The sequence below is a fragment of the Hippocampus zosterae genome, chromosome 11, assembly GCF_025434085.1.
Source record: "Hippocampus zosterae strain Florida chromosome 11, ASM2543408v3, whole genome shotgun sequence".
In the NCBI taxonomy this organism is placed as follows: domain Eukaryota; kingdom Metazoa; phylum Chordata; class Actinopteri; order Syngnathiformes; family Syngnathidae; genus Hippocampus; species Hippocampus zosterae.
The window spans coordinates 15,498,643-15,520,941 of record NC_067461.1 but is presented as its reverse complement, the minus strand read 5'-3'; the positions used below and the strand labels follow the sequence as shown (position 1 = coordinate 15,520,941).

Here is a 22,299-nt window from a genome sequence, read left to right as displayed (position 1 = left end):
CTTTTACAGCAAAACTTGATAGCAGCCATATAACTTGGCATTATTTCCATGCAACTGAACCACTTTCATTGTTTAATACTGACTAATTTGTGCAGTGACAAAATCTTTCATTTAGGATGATTAATACTGTGGATTCTCATCTTTTAGTGGTTAAAATGAGGCTGGCTTGAGGCGATTAATACTGGAGGGGTGTTGGAAAACTGGGCTCTAGTCTTCTACTGTGAGAAAGGAGAGTGTGGTCTTGGATGACAATAGCCAATACTATTCACACTCCATGCTGAGCAAATACAGGAACTATTTTGTGAAGATTTGGTGAGATTAAGTCTCTAAGTGTATATTTTGCTGATGCCTGTCTTGGCCAGGTTTCTCTTGGGAAAAAAAGGTTCTTAACTTCAATGGGACCTACCTGGCTATATAAAAGTTAAATTAAAAAAAACCCAACAACAACAAGAACGCCGGGCATGGCTAGTCACACAGTAGCCCCCCAGAAAAGTCCCTGATCGCTATCTTTGTCTTCCTCCTCCTGTGCAATAAACACACCTAAGCTACAATGCCAGATTTCCTTTGTTATACACATTCTGTTTATGTCTCCCGTAGCTGTCACTGTAGCTCACGTCACAAGACAAACTCGCCGATGAGCTTGTGCGGTCCTATTTATCATGCGCCATTCTTGCCTTTCGAAACCCACTGGTATACTGTAGTGGATTTTCTGACACTGCCTCAAGCTGTCAGGATCCACTGGCAGACTTCAGTAAAAGTTGCTCTTCGTATGCAGCCATTTTTGGTTCAATATTTCTCACCGCTCATCATCCAAGCCTCCCACTGAACTTGGAGCGCCACTTTAAATGTACAATTCACACTGATGATGTCGAGTGGCTGCAAATACTTTGTTTTGCATGCCGTGATTGACAAGACTTTTCGTCTCATATATTTATTGGTGGCATGAAGCTTTTTTATTAAAAATCAACAAAGCCTGGGGAAAAATGATGATTTATTGCTTTCAAGGATATCTGCCATTTTATTTTCAAGCATTCCTTTCCACCACTACTAATACTAATAATGTCCATCAATTCATTTTCTAAGACAGAACATAATACAAAAACAGGCATAAACACACCTATACACACATGCATACATAAAGATTAGGGGCTCTGGAAATAACACCCTCAACTCCCACCGGACACTGAAAATACTGACAGTATAGGATCATTATACTCAAAGCACAGAGACATTTTCAGTTTGTGGCTTCAGAAAGGGAAAAACAAATTCATTCAGCATCCCAATCTGCGGTCATGACATTGAGGCTTTCAGTGTGCACTGTCTGGGATTGGTTGGCTTCTTTTTCATATTGGCTTGCTTTTTCATGACCCGAGACAGCCTTATTTCTTTCCTAACCGTTGCAAACAACAAATGTGACAGTTTTATTATTTTCTGAAGTTTTCAATAACATAATTTATTATGTCGTTCACAGAACAGTGGGTTTGCTTCTCCCTGTGGCATTCATTCAAACGTTTTTGTTGTTGTTGTGGGTTGTGGAGTAAAAGAATGAAAAAGTCAGCTGAAACAGTCAGGAAACTATTGCATTTTTTTCATTTACTCATCTGATCACCATAATGATAAAATCAGAAAATTTGTGACACAATTGTATGTCACTTGCCCCTATCTAAAAAAGAAAAAAAATACTTGAATTTGGAATTGACGTGCGTTGTGTTCACTGCAAGACTATTAATACCTTTGTTGAAATTGATAATAAATGTGTGGCAGGATTTCAGACAGAAGCACTGGTACATTGAGCAACCTTCAGGTCAAGTCTGTGTGCCTTGGAAACTGGATCCAACTAAGACCAGGGATTTAACAAAGGAATTTTTATGAAATTTCGGATTAAAAAATTATCATAAAATTGAATCATTTTGAGGAAATGGATAGAAAGTAGAAATGGATGGATAAAACACTGGGAAAAAAAGTTCTTTACCTTCAGTTGTACGTAATTAACATTTTTCTACACTTTTCCTCAGCAATATTTAAATTACGGTATATTTTAATCATGCTCACTCAATAAACTGCATGTTTGAAATAAGTACATCCAATTAACACAAAGAGGGGTTTTTTTCAGTGTTACCGGTACTTGTGCGCGAAGAATTAACAATTTCCCTTGAGATTCTGGAAGTACAATTTCAGTTATACAGTTAAGTGCTGTATACAGTAAAATAGTGCAGACGGCCAACATTGAGACCAAATCTTCATTGTTGCTGAAAATGCAACTGTTTCCATGACAACCCAAATCCATTCCTCATCGGTTTATTGACAATACATCATCCCTCTTTCTATAATTCATGTCTTTGGGTGTCCTTGAATGGTTGCAGCCATACTTCAAAAGAAAATACTAACAAATGAAAGAATCCGTCAAGCCTCCAAAATTTAATACGAATGTTGGTATGAGCACCATAACTGAAAGTAGGTGTCAAGATGAAAGAGTATTTGTTCAAGCATGTCCTTCTAAATATTCTGCCCAAATGGACCTGCAATAACTGTGACTCTGTAGTATTAATATATTTTGGGGAACTGTGCTGAATACACTGCCACACAATTTTTTTTCAAATTAATTTTTATTTTATTTGAAGAATGACAGATTACAATGTATTTTGCCTGAATGAATGAGCTCTTTGCATTTACACCAGTATGATTTATCACGTCATAAAATGTGATAATCTCTCTGCCACTTAACCTAATAGCTAATGTTGAAAAATACTACAGTATTTTTCAAAATGAAAAATAAATCACTGTCAGTTTCTGTCAGAGTCAAGCTTCTCGTTCTGTCTCCCCCATGTTCGTCTCATCTATGTTCCTCGGAATGGCTTGTAACTGGGAATTACTGGTAAATTCCTTGTGTTTTTCTTGCATACATGGCCAATAAATCTAATTCAAATTCTAATTTATTAAGGAAATACAGGAACGCCCACCACACATATCTGCCTGTGCCTGGATTAAATCCATCCAAATCGCATGACACCACCCGCAACACAACTTGGTTTCTCTTGGTGTAAAGACTACCGGTACTCTACTTTCTGTCACCAAATTGTCGGGTTCACTGAGTGAATATAATAGACATCACCCTCCATCCTGGAATGCCAAGTGAGACCAAGCACGGTCGGCCAAATTCCCAAATGGTAAACTAGACTTGCTCCAGCACCAAAATTACGTTTTTATACCGAGCGTACGTGCAATGTCTATGGAAATAGAGCCCAATTAGTTATTTTTCCTTTTGATACTGCTGCAATACATAATCAAACTGTGCCACTCCAGCCTCAGGGTGCTCTTTTTTTACCCTAAAAAGTTTAGTAACAGTCTTGGCTTAATCATGACGCAGTTAATAATAATAGCAACTATAGGCAAGGAGGCAACAAATGTTTTTATTGTGTGAGAAAGCAAGTCATTTGGCATGTTTTTAAACATTCTGATTGTCCAAGAAAAAGTTATTTCGCAGTCAAGTTTGAATTGACTGGGACGAGAATCTACGTTTTCAAACATGAGACCATGGTCCTCGGGGTAGAATGCCTTTTCCAGGTCGGTGTTAAGTTCCTGCCCAAATAAAAAAAGTTATTCTATCTAGGGGCCCTGATCTTGAGTGACGTGAGAATGGAGGTGGATCAATGCAGTTTAATGGTTGATGCATGGGTCTCTCAAGCCGGAAATGGACCTGACCTGAAGGGGCATCTCTCGATTTACCCATTGATCTACATTTCCACCCTCATCTATGGCCCTAAGAAAGAATAATGTTCACAGTTACTAGAGACTGAAATGAGCTTCTTTCCAGGGTGTCTGGACTTTCAATTAGAGATAAGGTCCTAAGAGGGAAGCCGCTTTTTCTGTCTATCTCGAGTAGCCTGGTGAGGTGGGTGGGCATCAGATTAGGATGGCTCCTGGATGCCTGGCGAAGTACTACAGGCATGTCATCATTGACACATCCAGAACATGTTGCAGGGACTGTCTCTCGCCTGGCCTGAAAATGCCCCAGGCTCACCCTTGGAAACACTGGACAAAGTGTCTTGGCACAGGGACCTCTGAGCCTCCATGCTCTGTGAGCACTGTTGATGTGCCCTTGAGCAATAAACCACAGCTTCACTGTTCAGGGACCTGACACAGTTGTGTATCACTTAAACATGTGCATCTCTCTTCTACTGCATCCCATCATCCCATCCATGGTGATTGTTGGGTCTGGTTTGAATGCAATACATACACAGTAGAATCTTTCAAGTCAAGTCAGCTTTATTGTCAAATATGCTCTATGTACAACATGGAGCACTGATGAAATCTGTCTAGGTGTACCCAACCACTCACATCAAGTGAGATGGAATCGGTAGGCCTCAGTAAGTAACATTTGCAATGAAAATGCTAAATAATAAATGAAAAATGAAACTGAAATTGTTATTATGAAGCAGTCCTGCAAATGAGAATGAATGAAGCGGATTGATTTTCTGCTTTGTTTGACATGTTGAAAATGAAAACAGTATTGAATACACTTTAGAAGGAGGTTACTTGCTGAGGCTGATATGATTTCATATTAGTTATCTCAACAAGCAACACATGACTAATGCTAAGGTAATAACTGAACACTGTTCATCTTGATTTCCTTCTAGGCAATCTCCTTCCTTACTCCACTGGCAGTGATATTTGTGGTGAAGATAATTCAGAGGACAGACAAGACAGAAATCAAAGAGGCATGCTTAGGTAGGTGGAGCTAATTACATGAAATGTGATTCTCTCTCTCTCTCTCTCTCTCTCTCTCTCTCTCTCTCTCTCATATATATATATAGATATAGATATATACTGTATCGATATATATGATTTGAGACTTGCAGACTTGACTAGATATGGTTGGATGATCGAGTTTCTTGAATAGGATTGGATGAACGGATAAACTGAGGCACACACAGCGAGTTGATGACTGAAAAAAAAGGATATAGAGTAGTTGAAGTCCACTTTACTATCATCACCCTCACCCAGCGGTTCTAAATTCACAGCCTCCCAACTCCCCGCTGTGACTATAAATACTATATTTTGTCTCGAAAATAGTTCTAAGTACACCTCTGCATAATATTATATCTTCATTACCATTAAAAAAAACATCCATCCATCAATTATCTGATCCATTGTATCGCACAGTGCCACCACAGGGGTGCTCGTCCCATTATTTGAGATGGTCTGCCCTAGCCCCAACTATAAAAAAATCGTTCCACCCAGTTACGTAGAGCACAGCACTTTGCTTCAGATGTCCAAAACGAATACAGCTGAAAGGGAATGTACTAATCAATACAACAATGTTTTTTTGCTCATGGTTCCAAACATGAATAATTCCTTCAAATTCTCTTGGGGTGTTTGTCGAGCTATTATAGAGTTCTATGAAAAACTGTTTCATTGATGCCAACATGAGGATATAAAGAGTAGTACATTGCCTCAATCAACTGTGTGTACACACACATTAATATCCCAGAGGCAATTAGCAAACTGTGCACCATATGATGCAATGCAGCAGGCACAAGAGTGAATCTCCATACGGCAGATCTAACGTCTTCACATTTGCAGTTTAAGGGCCCCTCGGACACATCATGTCTCATTTGTGCAGTTTGTCCAGATTTGCAAACTGTTCAGAAACATTTCCATCATGCTCCTCTTTGCAGCATAGAGAGATTGCATTGCATTTCGTTTTTATTCCATTGCTGGTAATGTGGGGTGAATTCAATTTTATCACCAGGCTATGGGGAGATTAATCTGTGAGGGATTGTACCCAGGCTAATGGTTGCCCCATCAGTTGCCATGATAACTAATTAAATGGGTGTCCAGTACTTACAGAACATATCAGCCAGCAGTAGTTCTCCCATTACTCATTACCTAAGATAAAAAGCAGCGGTGAAGTTTTCACAGTGTGATGATTGTGAAGTTGGTGCACCTATTGAGTTGCTGCTACTTATCACCATCAATGGGTTATTTTAAAATAAAAACTACTGGGCTTTTGGTGGCTCACCATAACTGACTCCTTCAAATTATTTGGCAATTTCCTTTTAATTTTGAATTAAAGGACCAATAGCGGTCCAGTGGTTAGCACATCGATCACAGTGCAGAGCCGACCGCGTTCAATTCCAGCTGCGTCCTCCCTGTGTGGAGTTTGCATGTTCTCCCCGGTCCTGTGTGGGTTTTCTCCGGATACTCCGGTTTCCTCCCACATTCCAAAAACATGCATGGCAGGTCGATTGAACACTCAAAATTGTTCCGAGGTGTGAGTGTGGATGGTTGTTCGTCTCTATGCGCTCTGCGATTGGCTGGCAACCAGCTCAGGGTGTCCCCCGCCTACTGCCCGAAAGATGGTTGGGATAGGCTCCAGCACCCCCCGCGACCCTTGTGAGGATAAGCGGATCGGAAAATAGATGGATGGATTAACATAGCCATAATACACAAGAAAATAACTCTGGGTACTCTTTTCAAGTGCCCCATGACGAAACCACTGATAAACTGCGTCCCATTTCCCCACACGGCCCGCACACAAGTCAGGCGAGTATACCACACCATCAATTACTGGATCCAAATCAGTCTGGATTAAGTGACAAATATTATCATAGCGACTGAAAGAACCATAAAGTTAAGCATCATCATTGTATACATGGAATTGTTGTACCAAATCTAAAAACCATTGATGGAAGTAGGAAAAATCTTCGGGCCAAGTATGGATTCTTGTGGCAGACCAGGTGTTACCTCAATTAATTCAGAATTGGAATTGCCAACCGTCACAAACTCTTTCTGCCCAATGAAGTATGCCTCAAGCCATTCAAGAAGTTGACCAGCAATTATGAAAGTGTACAGTAAGGAGGATCTTAACATAAGTAAAATGCATCAACATATGCATCATCAATAATATTGATGCAATCATTCAGAATACCTAAAAGCTGGGGCACAAGTGACCTACATTTACAAAATCCGTGCTCATTATTTTTTAATAGCTGAATAGTCTAAAAACAAATTCAAGGCATCAGTGACAAGTGACAAGTGTACTTTAGCAGCATGACAATTAACTGCTATCTCCTAAAAAGAATATATTTTTTATGCTCCTGTAACAGCCTCTGTAACTAATGTTTATATTGTCTCGCTAGCCAGAACAACACCACCGCACTAATGTGTTCGTAAATTCAGAGAAGAGGATGCAACATTTTCATTCTATGAATCATGTTATTAGGGTGTCAGAGTGAATGTCTTTTTTCTTACCGGATCGTGACTTCAGTCCAATGCTACGAAGCAAGCACATCACACAGGGATTGCTGTAACTTCTACACCACATGTCCATCTGGAGGTATTTAGGTGTGTAATCAGTCCTGCAGCTTCTTTTGCAAAGTATAACCTTATTCTTATCAGAGGTGGGCAGCTCACCAAATTTTTGCCAGTACGTCATTCGTCAGCGGCCTGGGCACCCATCCATCACTGTCAGTCAGTCATTTTTTTCAAGCCAAGCCAATCTATAATCATCCGTTGGTCAGTTTGTCATGTTATTTTAACAGTGCTATCATCATCGATGATCAATTTCACAGATTTGCCAGTCCATCTGTCATCAATCCCTCAGTCCCCCCCACCCAGAAAAAGATTCATAGTTCAGCAGATGAAGAATCAAATTTGATTAAACTGGTCAATGGAGTGTACTTGATATCAGTGTATCTACATCATACGGTGGATATCCAAGAACTTGACATACACATACACATACACTTCCAATATTTCACATGTCAGAATCTTTTTAACTTAACAGGAGCATGGTGGTGGTTGCCTGCAGTTGTTTTAACTCATAAAATGGCCAAAACTTTTAGTTTAAAGTGGCTCATACGAATAAAGATGTATCGTATTCTATTGTATTCTATTACCTTAACCATAATCCTTCTCCGCATTGTGGCCAAGAGTAGAATCCAATTCAAGTCACTTGTACTCCTGCTCCTGTCTATACATACAAGTCATTGTGATCTTCTTTTTCATTTTCTTAGTTCTTTACCACCACCCTTTGTACAGGAAATGCAAAGTACTACTGTACCATATATAGTCAACACAGTCCACTCAATCCTGCCCTGTCCATTTATCGTAACAAAGCCACACTGTCGGTCGGAGTGTGGCATACACGTGTGTGTTTTTTTGCCTTCTTATATCAATGGTATTGACAGCCTTCATGAGTATTCGATACCTTTAAATAAGTCTAGTATTGCTCGCCCATGCCTATAGTCCCTAGCAATACATTTTCCCTGGCAATCGAGGGGGCAGGGTAGACAATCTTTCATTTGAAGAAGGGATGTTCCCTCAACACACTGTAGTGTAATTTCTTCAAGGCTTGAGTATGAGGTTGAAAAGTATTCTATAACTCTTAACACTTTTGACAAAGGCATGTGACAGACCCAAGCTTTATGTTGCCCCAAAAAAACCCTTAATATCTCCTTTCAATATAAAAAAAGAAAGAAAAGGGGTACCATGAATCAAAGCTCATGTCACAGATACTTTTAATGTGCTCAATGGATGATAAATGACTTTCAGCTTTGAAACCTTTTTTGCTCCTTTCGTGAAGTGATATTATTTGGATTTTCAATTGATCTTGGGGTTTTGGCAAGATGGTAGGAGGTGATTTAGAGGCTTTCACATCTTGTTAACTGTTAGACGCTTCATCACGTTGCTGTCTCCAAGAGGGGTGCCTATAAGTGTGTGTGTGTTTTAGAATTGCAACAACCTTTAATTTGTGTGTTATTTTAACGCGAGACAGTTTTAGACTTCATTCATTGGGCGAATATATTTTACTGTTTCTTGAGCCAAATGTGATTGAAATGATGTGGCAATTTAGCTCAATGAGAGGCATGTTTGACTATATTTGCAATTTTCTCTGCTGCAGCAGTGTCGCTGGCTCTCGCCCTGAATGGAGTTTTCACAAACACTATCAAGTTAATTGTTGGCAGGTAAGCAAAAGCTATTGGTAGTATTCATTTGTAACCTTTCCCTTAGGGTACAAACAACGGTGGCATAGTTTGTAAAGTGTCGCGCCAGACACACTAGTTTCCTACACACTTGAGTATTTTAAGGGTACAACAGAGAATTGTCTTCTCAGTGTCAGGAATAGTGCTGACACAAGTTTCACTGCTCACTCAAAGTTCCAATTTAGGTATAATGCATCCAAATTGTTCTGTACTGCTTGATGCAAATGGGGCTTCAATAGTAAAAATAAATAAATAAATATATTAAAATCTAATGGTTGCATTTTACCCTCAGACCAAGGCCTGATTACTTCCAGCGCTGTTTCCCAGATGGACAAGTGAATGTAAAAATGCTGTGCACCGGGGAGCCACATCTGGTCTCAGAAGGTCGCAAGAGTTTTCCCAGCAGTCATTCCTCTTGTAAGTAGCAGCCACATCACTTCCAGCTTGTGAAACATGACAGGAGACAAAACATCACGTGCTCAATGACTCATTCAGAACAGACGATTCTGTCATGTTTCCACACGAAGAAGAGCTAGGGTTTTTTTTTTTTGTTTAGGTTTTTTTTGTTGTGTGAGGTGTTCTCGTTTACATCTAATGACAGCGTGTGCAGAAATATGATCAATTTATTTGCTCCTAGTCTACTGGGCATGAATAATTTCACAACATTTTTTTTTGCATCTTCTGGCCAAGCTCTTTTACTTCATAGGGGTGTTGAATAATTCAAGTGTTTTATTTATTTCTTTATTTTTTTGTCCCACTGATTAATGTAAAGAAACTTGCATGCTTGGACTGTTTGCTGCTGACCATAGAGATCTTAGTGGTGCCTCCACAATAAATGGACAAGAATGCATATGTGTGTGTGTGTGTGTCAGAGAGAGAGATATTTTGTTTCTAGCATTGCGATGATATTTTATTTGAATGAATGTGTGTGCGCTTCTATTAAACATGGTTGATATAATAAATACCCGTATACAGTAATTAAAATCTGAGTTTCTTCTGTGTCTGAAAAATATTCTTCAGTATGTAAGGTAACAATTGCAAGGAAAATGTTGCTTTTGTCTCCACTATTGGGGACATGTAGTATATTGACAGGGTGAACTAGTACTATTGCATGACTGAAGATTTTCTTTGACTTAAAAGCAGACTAAAATGTCATCAGATTTTGTTGATTAAAACTACAATGTGTCAAATCATCCAGTTTCAGAACTGTAAAAACTTTCCAACATCTTGACTTTAGCCACACGTGCTTCTAATCAACCGGTAGGTGAATGAGTTCATTTACCAAAGCTAAAATGTCATCAGTTTGAGTAAACTAAAATTACACTAAAATAAATGACTAAAATGATCAGACTTTTAGTCGACTAAAACTTGATGAGACTAAATATGCACATGACTAAACCTAAAACAGGCCACCAAAAACAACAGTATGCCGAAGAAGTGTTACTCAATGTTAGTGTAGATGCTTACCTTGAAATTACGCGTAAATCCGTGAGAGAAGCCATACTCTTGGCAAGCAATGCTATTTAAAGGTTGATTCAAATTAAAAATGTAATATGAAAAAATGTTCAGAAGAAGCATAATTGTGGTCAACTGAACATCTCTGTGAATATATTACTTTGTTCTTCCACATCTAATTAAGAGCATGTAAATCCGGGAGAATGCTTCAGTGTGATTTTGCAAATTGGACGAGTTTCTTGTGTGCAGAGAAATCTATGCAAAATACTTGGTAATTTCCATAATGGTGTTTAATTAACACTGTTTACTTCCTTAAAACTTCATGGAAGATTACACTTCATTAACATGTAGCAGTGAAGATGAAAATATTTACAACATGGGATCAAATAATCCATATCCTGTGCGCTTTGATGCACAGGTGGTAATAGCTCAGTCTATAAGGACTTCACTGTACAGACTTATCTTGGGGCTACGTAAACACAGTGGGTTTCAATCTGTCCTGTGCTTGCATGAGATCTCTCCAGGTACTCTGGCTTCCTCATACAGGCTTAATTCCAAACATGTACCGCATGTACAAATAATGAATAATGAAAATGAACAAAATGTGCTTTACCTGCAGACAATGAGCTTTAATTTGAAGGTATTTACATCAAAATCAGGTCAACAGCATGGGAATTACAACACTTGGCGTATGTGCCTCCACTTTTTAAGGGACCAAAATTAATGGGATGATTGGCTGCTCAGCTGTTCCATGGTCAGCTGGGCATTTATGACTGCCAATGGGACCCTTGTATTTATTGATGATGATGTGAAGTGTTTTGCACAATATGATCTGCTCATTTTCAGCCAAATACTTCAGACCTCAACGGATACATCTTCGGCAACAAAAGAGATTTTTAAGTGGAATGTTATACAATGGCCAAATCAATCAACCTGACCTGAATGTGAATGAGAATGCATTGTACTTGATGAAGGGAAAATGCTTCAAGAATGAGCAGGAACTGAAGAGAGTCGCAATTAAGGCCTGGCAGAGAATCATCTGAGATGACATCCAGCATTTGGTGGTGCATTCAATTCTTCAGACTGTAATTTGCTAAAGGATTTTCAACCAAATATTCAAAAGTGAAAGTTTGATTTATTATTGTTAATTTGTCCCATTACTTTTCGTTAAACAAATAACCACAACAGCAAATGAAACACACACACAAACACGCACACACACACACACTCACAGATGCGCACGTGTATATAAGACGCTGATCATATAATTCGCTTTAAAGTTTTTTGTGTGTTTAGATTTCCCTCAATACTTTTGCGTCGACAAGTCGAAGAAAGAGAAATACTCTAAGCACTCCAATAAATGTTGCCATAATGTTAGATTCAAAAGAGATGTCCTCCCCACTCCTAATCCCCTTATCTAATTGGTCTGTGTCAGTTCATATTTTCTGCACCGTCTAAGACAGACATAATGGGCCATTCGATCATTGATTTATGCTCGCTTACAATTGACTGAAACAAAATTCAGAACTGTAAAATGTCTGTCATAAAAATTCACGGTAATTTAACAAATAGGGATTGAACTGATGGAGGCGCAATAATGAAGAGACAGTTAAAACGGCATCAGTGCCAACGTGACTGTTTAATATGCACTGGTGAGGATTAATGCTCTACTGCTGGTGGAAGGGGTAACAGATCAAATTAAAATAAAAGTGGAAGGGAGAAAGGATATGAGTCCATGCTTGTGTATATGTGTAAAATTACCCTTCCATAGTGGATCTCTGCATTTCTTTATTAAAATCTTCAGTATGCAGTGGCGGACAATTCTCAAACCGCCACTTTCACTCTTCTTCTTTACACTTATTGTGTGTTTCCAAAATTGCTGCGAACCAATGTAATTGTTATCGTTGTGGGAGTGGAAGGGGGAGTCCACTTTTAAACCCACCAGCTGCTTTCAATAGCTACTTTTGCACTGGCAGCAGTATTCTGTTCTCAAGCTCATAGTACACACGACAAATGGCACGAACAAAATATGGCATTTTCCAACCCTCAATAAGATCATATGCAGAGTACAAAATTGGATGAAGATTTGTGTTCCAAAATATGTTCATGATAAGGTAAGAAAGTTTAAAACAGTCTGTACTGGTATGGGTGTCATCCTCAATTTTGTTTAAAAATAAATAAATAAAAATGTAATACTATAATAGGAATGGAACATTTCTATCCATCCGTTTTCTGTACTGTTTGTCCTCATTGGTGTTGACGGCCGGGCGGAGCCACCCTAGCTGATATTGAGCATGATGCTGTTTGGAGACTGAGTAGAAAAATTCTACTCAGGTGAATCTTTGATGAAATCTACTTTACGTGACATTTTCAATTTCTTACTCTTTTTTTGTACAGAATGTACAACTTGTTGTATGTTCTGGTATGATGTGTATTTGTATGCGTGAAGATTGCTGCTAATTTCACTCACTGGATTTATAACCGACCATTGTTGCGCACTAAAGCAAAAAAAAAAAAAGCATGTCCACCAAATGTTTGTTTGCTAAATGGATTTGTTCTTTTCATTTTGGCAAAAATCTATACCAAAATTGCATTTCTTTTGATTCCGTTTTTACAGCGACTACAAGCAGGGTTTGTCTTTTTTCACCATTTTCAAACGTTTCTGAAGTTTGACGCCACTTCCTTCTCCATTCTGCGATGTACACAACAATCAAAGATGGAAAATATGCCGGCACTTGTTTCATCTTGGAACTTGCTTCTTCGAAAATGAGAAACAATCAGGCAGCAAACATCTGTCATCTGTCATCAATGTTTTAGTCAATGGATTTATCTATCAGGGCTCATCACAGGCACGAAGTGAATTCACTTGAGTAATGTGCTCTTTTTGTCTAATCTTGTCCTTCCATGGCCATCTGCTGCTGCCTTCTTTCTGGTTCTTAGATACTCATCCAGGAATCCCTGTGTAACCTCTCCACTCAGAATGAATGAGCAAATTATGTTTATTCTTGGCAGCAGGGAGACACCATGACACTCCCCAAGAATGTACTGTAATATGCATTTTTTTCTGTTATTGTAATCCTCCAGATCCCGACTCCAGCCAATTTTGCTCTTCAAGGTTTTAGCTCTATTTTGTGTGTGCAAGCTTTTCCAAGCTTAAAAACAAAGCCCCTGATCAGAATCTAATGGGTCCTCGGTGTGAACTGTTTAAACAGGCAACAGGAAAAGCTTGTAGATCCATTTCAGATTATCTAAATGGCTTAATATCCGCATCCTTTAGCAGTAAGATAAAGACATTGCTTTACAATGATTTGTGTTTTTTTTTCGGGCAGGCGGGCTTGTTATGATACATCAATGTATAAAACAAGTGCAAGTTGTTTTTTTTTTTTAACAAAAAATAAATGTTACATTTTATTAATATTTATTTGTTAACATACAAAAGAACCTTCTACTTGGATAAAGTAGATGCAGCATGTTTGATATGTAAAATGTTGTCTAGTAAAAATCGCAGGTGTCTTATTCTCTGCTGGCAGGCATCTCTGCTCCCTTCTTGTCAACCTGATTAAATTTTAAATGGTCAATAGGTCATCTGGGGGTTAAATCCAACACAAAATGGCCTCATATCTTGAGGGTAGAATTTCCTCCCGAGTCTTTTCTGTTTTGACCTTCATTCTCCTGAGCTGTTTGTCTGAATTCTGTGAATGAAACGGACAGTTTTAAGGTGTAATTAATTATTTAAAATTATGGGTGCTTCACTCCTGTTAAAGATTACCTGTAATAGTAAGAAGTCCTCGTCTGCAGTATTGTTCCTCTGTTCGGTCTTTGGTTTTCTTTACAGTCCTCCACATTGCTTTTAGAAAATCAGTGTCATGTTCTGGGTAAAGTCTTTCCACTGCATACGGTCTTCACTTTGCACAACTCATTCCAAGTCTACATACCGGGTACCTTTTGTTTGTGAGGTGATCGTGAAAATCATTAATCTGCAGAAACGGCAATGTCCACGTTATAGTGTAAAATAATCAGTCTCAGTGGTATAGTGTGTGTTGGCAACACCTGCAGCCAATCAACCGTTGTAACCACCCAACTCATGTGCCCATAAAGCTTCCTGGGTCTCTTCTACCAATCCAATATCTGCCTTTCTTTAGCCCAAATAACCTGTGCAGGTCCAGTATATCACTATGGAAAAAGTTCATATTATGCTGGAGGCCTATTTTTATCTTTGTTGAGTGTGGAAGAAGTACTGATATTGGAAATGCATTCCATGAGGTGTGAAAAGGCGGCCCCGTGGTCCAGTAGTTAGCGCATCGCCCTCTCAGTGCAGACGTACTGGGTTCAATTCCGGCTCCGGTTTGCATGTTCTCCCCGGGCCTGTGTGGGTTTTCTCCGGGTACTCCGGTTTCCTCCCACATTCCAAAAACATGCATGACAGGCTGATTGAAGACTCCAAATTGTCCCTAGGTGTGAGTGTGAGCATGGATGGTTGTTCGCCTGTGTGTGCCCTGTGATTGACTGGCAACCGGTGTCCCCCGCCTCCTGCCCAAAGACAGCTGGGATAGGCTCCAGCACGCCCCGCGATCCTTGTGAGGATAAAGCATTTCAGAAAATGGATGGATGTGAAAACTGAGTTGAGACCAGTGATCTGATCCCTGTCGACCGATTTTATATATATATTTATATTTGGTCTGTCTGTTAAAGCAAACTACACCATAAACAAACCTTGACTGCAGGTGAATCATATTATATTTCATTATAAAATGAATTTAATTGCTTGTACACAGGGTTGCCTCAATCGGTTCCTGCTAATTATCTGTCAATATTTGTGAAAAAGTGCGTGATCGGTGGATCTGTTCAGAGCCTTCAAAATAATCTTTAAATAATAATTAAATACAATCCCAGTTGTCTTTGAGCAGCCTGCATTGATTGTCAGGCAATCACAATGCAGACAGAGACAGACATTCATACCATCACACACTGTCATACTAAAGCCATGCTACCTGAACGGAAGAAATTATTTCTTTTATCGTCAACAATAACTACTTTTCTACCAACAAGGAACATTTAATTCCTGTTATAACAAAGTTCCTGTGGTCCAGGCAGTTTTCATTTCCTCTGCATCTCATAGGTCAGATTAGTTTACACAAATGAGACAAATGACGTATACAGGGGGAGGTGTTGTGTTACTTTGGTACTCATTACTGATACACTATTGCTCTTAAATATCAATACAGTGAAAAGAAAATGTTTACGGTGTCCTGCATGCCAAAGATTGACATTTCTGTGATGAATCAGAACACGACTAAGTGCAACCTGAATGAGGAATTTGAACTGATTAGTCTTTCTCTTCTCCTAATTAGTTGCATTCTCCGGCCTCGGATTCACTTCCTTCTACCTGGCGGGCAAGCTGCAGTGCTTTACTGATCAGGGCCGAGGTCGTAGCTGGCGCCTCTGTGCCATGGTGCTGCCCCTCTACAGCGCAATGATGATCGCTTTGTCCAGGACCTGTGACTACAAGCACCATTGGCAAGGTCAGGCTGAAGGCTCCAACCTTGAGTTGTATTTTACATTGTGTTCTGTTCAGAATAAAGCATCCACGCATGTGCAGATGGCTGTGACAGTATGAAGATTGAAAAGTCAATCTGAGCGCAGCCCTCTTCTACGTGTACAACTCAAACAAGAAATGTGTCAAGATGATGCATCATCCAGGAATTAAAACGCCATGAACAAAAACCAAAATCTTCCAAACGGCTTTGTCATATTTATGTGACTGCATGCATTTTTAACTCGGCAGCATTTCTAATTGCTTCAGAATACAAGTGAGCGAGGATTTGATTTAGCACCCTTTAAAAAAAAAAAAAGTATTGTCTAGAAAGACGGAAAGACTACGTTCCACATGTATGGGACAGAAAATGATGATAACGAAATAACTGTTGTTCTATGTGGACAGCATTGTTATATGGTATTTTTCAGTTTTAGTGAAGTCCAGTCTACACATTGTGTTGATAGGAAAGAAGTTGGGATCAGGGTTCGATTTGAAAATATGACATAATCTAACTGTGAGGTCTACCTCCTCCACCACCCCATCCCCAAATCCCGAGGAGTCAAGGTCAGGAACAATGCATTACAGTAGTATTAGCGCACATAACATTTATTTCAAACCCTAATTTAAAAAATAATAATTACATAACGCACACATGCTTATTGCTATTCAAAGGAATATGGTTCGGATTCCATTTTTCAAATTTGCTCACGCGTGATGACGATTGAGTCTTCATGCTAAAATAATTTAAAAAATGTACATATTCATGTACTTGATGGATGATATCATTTGATTTATTTCATGCTTACCATGTCTTCAATTTTCTTATAATATCTGTAAAATACATCTGGTGAGGTTTTCACACACACAGGTTGATTCAATACAAAGTGCATGTAGTTCCTCAAAATTATTTACATTTTTCATGCGTGTCTGCACTCTTATATGAGTCAACAGTACGTACAGTATGTGGTATTCCCATGTAAAATTTTAACAGACATACAGTATATACCGCTACTCCTACAAACATTAGTACACGTACCATTATTTTAATTATGTATGATTTATTTATTATTATGGAACACAATTTTGCTACTCTTTGTGGAAAGAAAAAAACATTCCTAAATGTAGCTAGTTCAGAGTAAGTTGGATATTTATCGATTTTAAGTCGTCCTAAGTTTTTAATGGAGCCACACCACTGACATCAACATCCTCACTAGTTGCGCCACTAAATCCGGTGAGGATTTTAGTGGTGAGTCTTTTTCATGTTTCTTGCCCTTCTTCAGCAATGTGGAAGTGAGCCACGTGTGGTAAATCATGTGTGAACATAAGGGATTAGCATTAGGGAAAAATAGTCTCAGACACGGTATGGGCTACCACCCACAATCCACCTTGCTTGATTGCACACAAACACTAAAACACTCCTCTGAACCGAAGGCTAGCCAAAGAAGACAGTCCCCCCCCCCCCCAAAATATGGCCTCTGTGTGATTTGTTTGTTCTCCACAAATGTTGTCCCCTTCCTTCTCCAGCAGAGTGTCAGCATATGCAGCAATAGTACAGCCTATTAAACCCGAAGGGCCTCGGTCCGCTCTCAGTGTAAACACAAGCTGGGAAACACCATTAGCCTGGCAGCTGTATCGTGCTTGATAAATACTCACAGTCCCATGATCCCTTTAGACTTTTTTTTTTAGCTCGGTCTTTTGAGGCTTTGCCTTGCCACCCAATCAATGTCACTGTGCAGCCATCATCTTAAGTGATTGCATTAGGTCTCTGACTGTTAAATGTATTTGATAGGAGTCAATGAAACATTCAGCAAGCTCATGCATTATACAGTTTCTGGATGGTGGGAACTGGCCTTATATTCCATTTCAGTCAGAAGGAGAGAAAAATAGAGTTTAATAAGACCTAAGAGCCTATTTGTAGAGTGTGGAAGTGTCTCCTTCAGAATCTGCAGCGAGAAGCTGAATGCCAAGGTCTTTTTATATTCCCCAAACTTGTATGATAGGATTTGGATGTACAGTTACAATATGCTGCTGACGCCTTTCCGTATCCACCTGAGACCATTGCAGTTTATTTACTTTGCATTCCAGTTAATTCTTATTTACTTTTAAAGAATATGCACGCTGAGGAGGTCTTAACACATTCTGCTGCACTGAATAAATTTTGGTTTTGCAGCAAGTGTGACAGAGTTAGGCTCCAATTAACAATGGCAACATGCTTCAAAATAAATGCCCTTCTGTGACTGTGCAGATGCCTTTGTTGGAGGAGTGATCGGGCTGTTGTTTGCATACATCAGCTACCGCCAACACTACCCCCCGTTTCTGCACGCCGACTGTCACCTTGCCTACGCCAGCCTGGCTGCCACCACACACACAGCTCTCCATCCTCAAGAGGATCAGCGGCCCACTGACAATGCCACGACGCTCCCCTTGGAGGGCTTGACTGAAGCACCACTATGACTAGTGGCCACTACCGAGACTACTCACAACACCCCCAGCAAGCCAGTGAGCCCACCTCCACATTCCCACTGAATACATGGCTCTTATGTACATTCCAGTGGACAGTAAGCCACTCTCCTCTGTTCTCTTAATTTTATGTCTCATGTCAATTACTTTCTTTTTTGTGTGTGTTTTATACTGTTCTTGCTTAGCAGCTGTGAAAGTCCATATGTTGATCTAATATACTGTATGTTAGGAACTTAAGAATAGGAAATATGACTATTACAAGGTGGAAACAAATAAACATGGGGAAAGCTGAGGGAATGGTTTCGGTAAAGGCGTAGAAATAACTTCTTTTTTTTTTTTGTCATGAGAAACAACTTATTCGGAAATGTATCCGTCAAGAAGTGGTTGATGGCAGCTTTAGGATGTTTTGCATTGCTTCACTAATTGAAAAGAAGTAATCATGCCTAGAGTGTGTCGTCATTATTTTTGGTGCTCATGGTCGTAAATGCCACACATATGTACCAAAGCAAGTACAATGGGACTAATTGAAAAAGCTTTTCCCCCAAGGAAGCTTGATGGTCAGCTCGCACTTAGACGCTTTAGCGGAAAGGTGTCAAACTCAGATCCAAATTTGCTGTTACTTGACTTCTCTTCAAAACGAGTGAGATCATCAAATTCTGGGGACAATTGTTTAATATGATGTGGAAATGATAAGATTTACCAGGGGTAACGGTAAATGTATTCAGACTCAGATGAGTTGGTACGGAACATATTAGGTCAGGGACATGAAGTGTCGATTGATTTGCACTCTGGCACATCTAATGTGAAAACAAACACACTCCAGCTTGGCTGCTGGCTTGAGGCCATCAGGGCTACTGATGTTTTTGTTGAATGGAAACATCAGCGCGTTATGAAAAAAAAACAATAACAGCTGTCATTGTTGTTGCAGCATAATAGTTTAGACTGGTGAAACTATTACTGCTCTGAATCTTTCCTTTCCTAAAACGAAGAACTGTGGATGAGACAAAAAGAATATGTGATGCATCAAACTAAATTTTGGCAAAGCCTTTATACACCAAGTGATTATAAATTCACATGATTTTACAGTTAAATGGCCTGCTGAGGACAACTCTAACTGTGATGAAAACCGGGGCGACAATCCTGCTTGAGCATGTCGTTCTGTAATCACTTATCAGGAACACCATGAAACCACTTCAATATAATTTACATCTGAAAGCTATTGAATATTCCACAATCTTAATCATTACCAAACAGTTCACAAGTTGCATTCATTTAATTGAATACAAAAGTCTTTGGAGTTTTTTTTAAATTGTTCGAGTTAGAGGTTATTTGAGTGGATCTTCATTTTAATTTTAACCCCCGAAGCTGCCTTGGAAAATAATATTTAAAAATAGCTACTCTGAATTACGACATGGCAATAACGATGATGTCGCCATGGTAACACAAGAACGAATGTACAACCGGTAGGTATACTTGGAGGGTAGTAGAGTAGATATTTTACTCAAACTTACATATTCGGCATATTGTCATTCTGCATTTTCTCTATCGTTGTCATATTTTAAAAACTATCTTGTATCTCACCTCATTGTTCCAGACTTCCTCCCACAAACCCTCAATTCCCTTTCGACCGTGTCTCATTATCGAACTTTATTTCAGATTCTTTAACATGAGCCCAATGGTTACACACGAACACAAACGGTTGTAGCTGAAATCAATAAGAAGCAGGTAGGAATTGGTAGGGAGGAAGTTAATCTTCGCTAAAAAAAAAAATCCAAGATAGTCCTGCATTTATCCTCATTAAGTAGAGGTCACTGCAACTGCTGCTTAATGAGGGCATCACCAATACAGTGTATGAGGCCCCCAAGGAGGAGCTGAGAAATCCAAATCAGCATATAGTCTTTAAGCCCATGAATAAATATACGATCTAGTATTCCTAAAACAACATACCTAACCCCCAAAACAGCATCCATGGAATCTCAATAGAGCCTGCAGTGTGAAGAGTGTGGCTATTGTGTGTGTGTGCGTGTGCGTGTGCGTGCGTGTGCGTGTGTGCGTGTGTTTGCATGCGGGTGTACCGGTATGCATATGTATGGCATGTGCACAGTTATTAAATCTCACACAAGTGCAACAGGAAAAGACCCTTGAAGTGGAATTAATTTGTCATGTCTTGCACAGGATGACTTGAAAGTTCAGAATGTTTATTTATACTTGGGACTATGTTTACATGCAATCGATAACACTTTAAATACCTGAATATTGTCAGGACTCTGGTTTTCAAAGACCATGTAAATGCATGCAAAACCCCGAGTATGCTCTTATTTAGGTTTTTAATAATTCAAATAAGACCCCTGAGCTACCCCTTTTCTAACCTGAATATTTTGTCATAAAAACAGCTTACCTCCTTTAAACGTGAGGTTGTTATTTGGCTTTTGAAAGGGTTATTGCATGTAAACATAGCCTGTGAGCATTAATATCAGAGTAACTACATGTGACCGCTTGATTTGTTGGCACGATGTTTGTATTTTGTCAATTGATTTTCTCCTATTTTTGTGTTGTTTTTAAAAGAAAACATAATTCCATGTGTTTTCATGGTGCCATTCGCAGATTTAAAATAAGTGACACCTTTTAAAATAATACATGACAAAACACCACTAGTTTTGTACAGAGAGGCATAACTTCTGTTCTTCAAATTTAATTCAAATTTATGGTACTTTGTCATGATCTTCTTCACCGCCTCACTCCCCAGTGGACTCAAGGGAAATGAGTAAGTAATTGAAGTTGAATGAGTTATTGGATGTTGTTATGAAAAAAAAATGTCTGAAGAATACATGTGTGTAAGATTAAGGAATTGTTGTTCATGGCATGCTAGTTCAGTTTGTAAGAAAATGATATTGTTCATTTTTAAAAGAAAAAGCATGTCTTACTTTGACGGTTTCCCTGAGCTGTTCTGAAATGTCAATACTACGTAGATGTACATTAAAGGATTGCAATTATGTGAAATGCTGATGAAGAAAAAAAAATATGTCTGCAATGGGGTTTTTAATTGTGTTTCCCTCATAGAGCTTCCCCATTGCAGGAGAAAACAGGATGTGGTGTTTCAGTATGTTTATGTAGACAATAAATACATATTTATATGATCCATCTATCTGTCAATTTTCTGTTCAAGTAAGTTATAGTGGCTAACTGTATTGTTTCAAAGGCATCTCGAAAGAAAAGGTGGAATATTTTCTGGGATTTTCTAGGACTAATTCAAACCATTGGTGGTGCATTTGGTGGCTGAACCACCGCAAGATGGTCCCCTCAGTGTGAAAGTTAAAGCCTGACCGCTGGGCTGTTCATACCCTCCCCTAATGCAGCCCGCTTGTTGAGCAAATATAATTCAGCCACTTGTATCTTGAGCTCCATAATCTCCTTTTCTCAGCCATTACCCAAAGGTCAGGACCATGGTCGGACTCAAGTATGAATTGACTGGAAAATTAGGAGATCAGTTCCTCCTCTGTAGCTCGATAGACAGCTGATATTGGTCTGATACACCTGTCTCTCCCCAGCTTTCCTTCTGTCACAACTCAATTCTACAATGAAAGGTGTCTCTGCATGTGTTTGGGTGGGTATGTCTTCGGGTCTCCAGACTTATCCTGACTGGGTCATTGCCTGGGTTTGTCAATAATAATGAAAAGAATCAGCCTCAAAATTAGGAAAGGAAAGGGAAGAAAATAGAAAATGAGAAACTCTGAGTAAGAACTGCAGATGGGGAATCCCCCTTCAAGGATGACCAGGATGTAATGGATGCCGAGTGCCATGTTACACAAAATATGATGCCATACAATGTTACTTGAAGATTTTATTTATAAACGCCTTCTG

At 39.2% G+C, this 22,299-nt stretch overlaps 1 protein-coding gene across 2 annotated transcripts in view; it reads left to right on the top strand.

Annotated features, from left to right (window-relative positions):
* plpp4 (phospholipid phosphatase 4) overlaps positions 1-21,579 on the top strand; it is a 38,689-nt gene extending 17,110 nt beyond the window's left edge. Inside the window, exons 3-7 of one of the 2 annotated variants that reach the window (XM_052080096.1) lie at positions 4,638-4,728; positions 8,909-8,969; positions 9,280-9,404; positions 15,794-15,964; positions 18,224-21,579. In XM_052080096.1, coding sequence (XP_051936056.1) covers positions 4,638-4,728; positions 8,909-8,969; positions 9,280-9,404; positions 15,794-15,964; positions 18,224-18,432 — 657 coding nt within the window. In that variant the 3' untranslated portion in view covers positions 18,433-21,579. Of the gene's footprint in view, positions 1-4,637; positions 4,729-8,905; positions 8,970-9,279; positions 9,405-15,793; positions 15,965-18,223 lie in introns of both variants that reach the window. The other variant, XM_052080095.1, reaches the window with a different exon arrangement.
* The last annotated feature ends 720 nt before the right edge of the window (positions 21,580-22,299 follow it).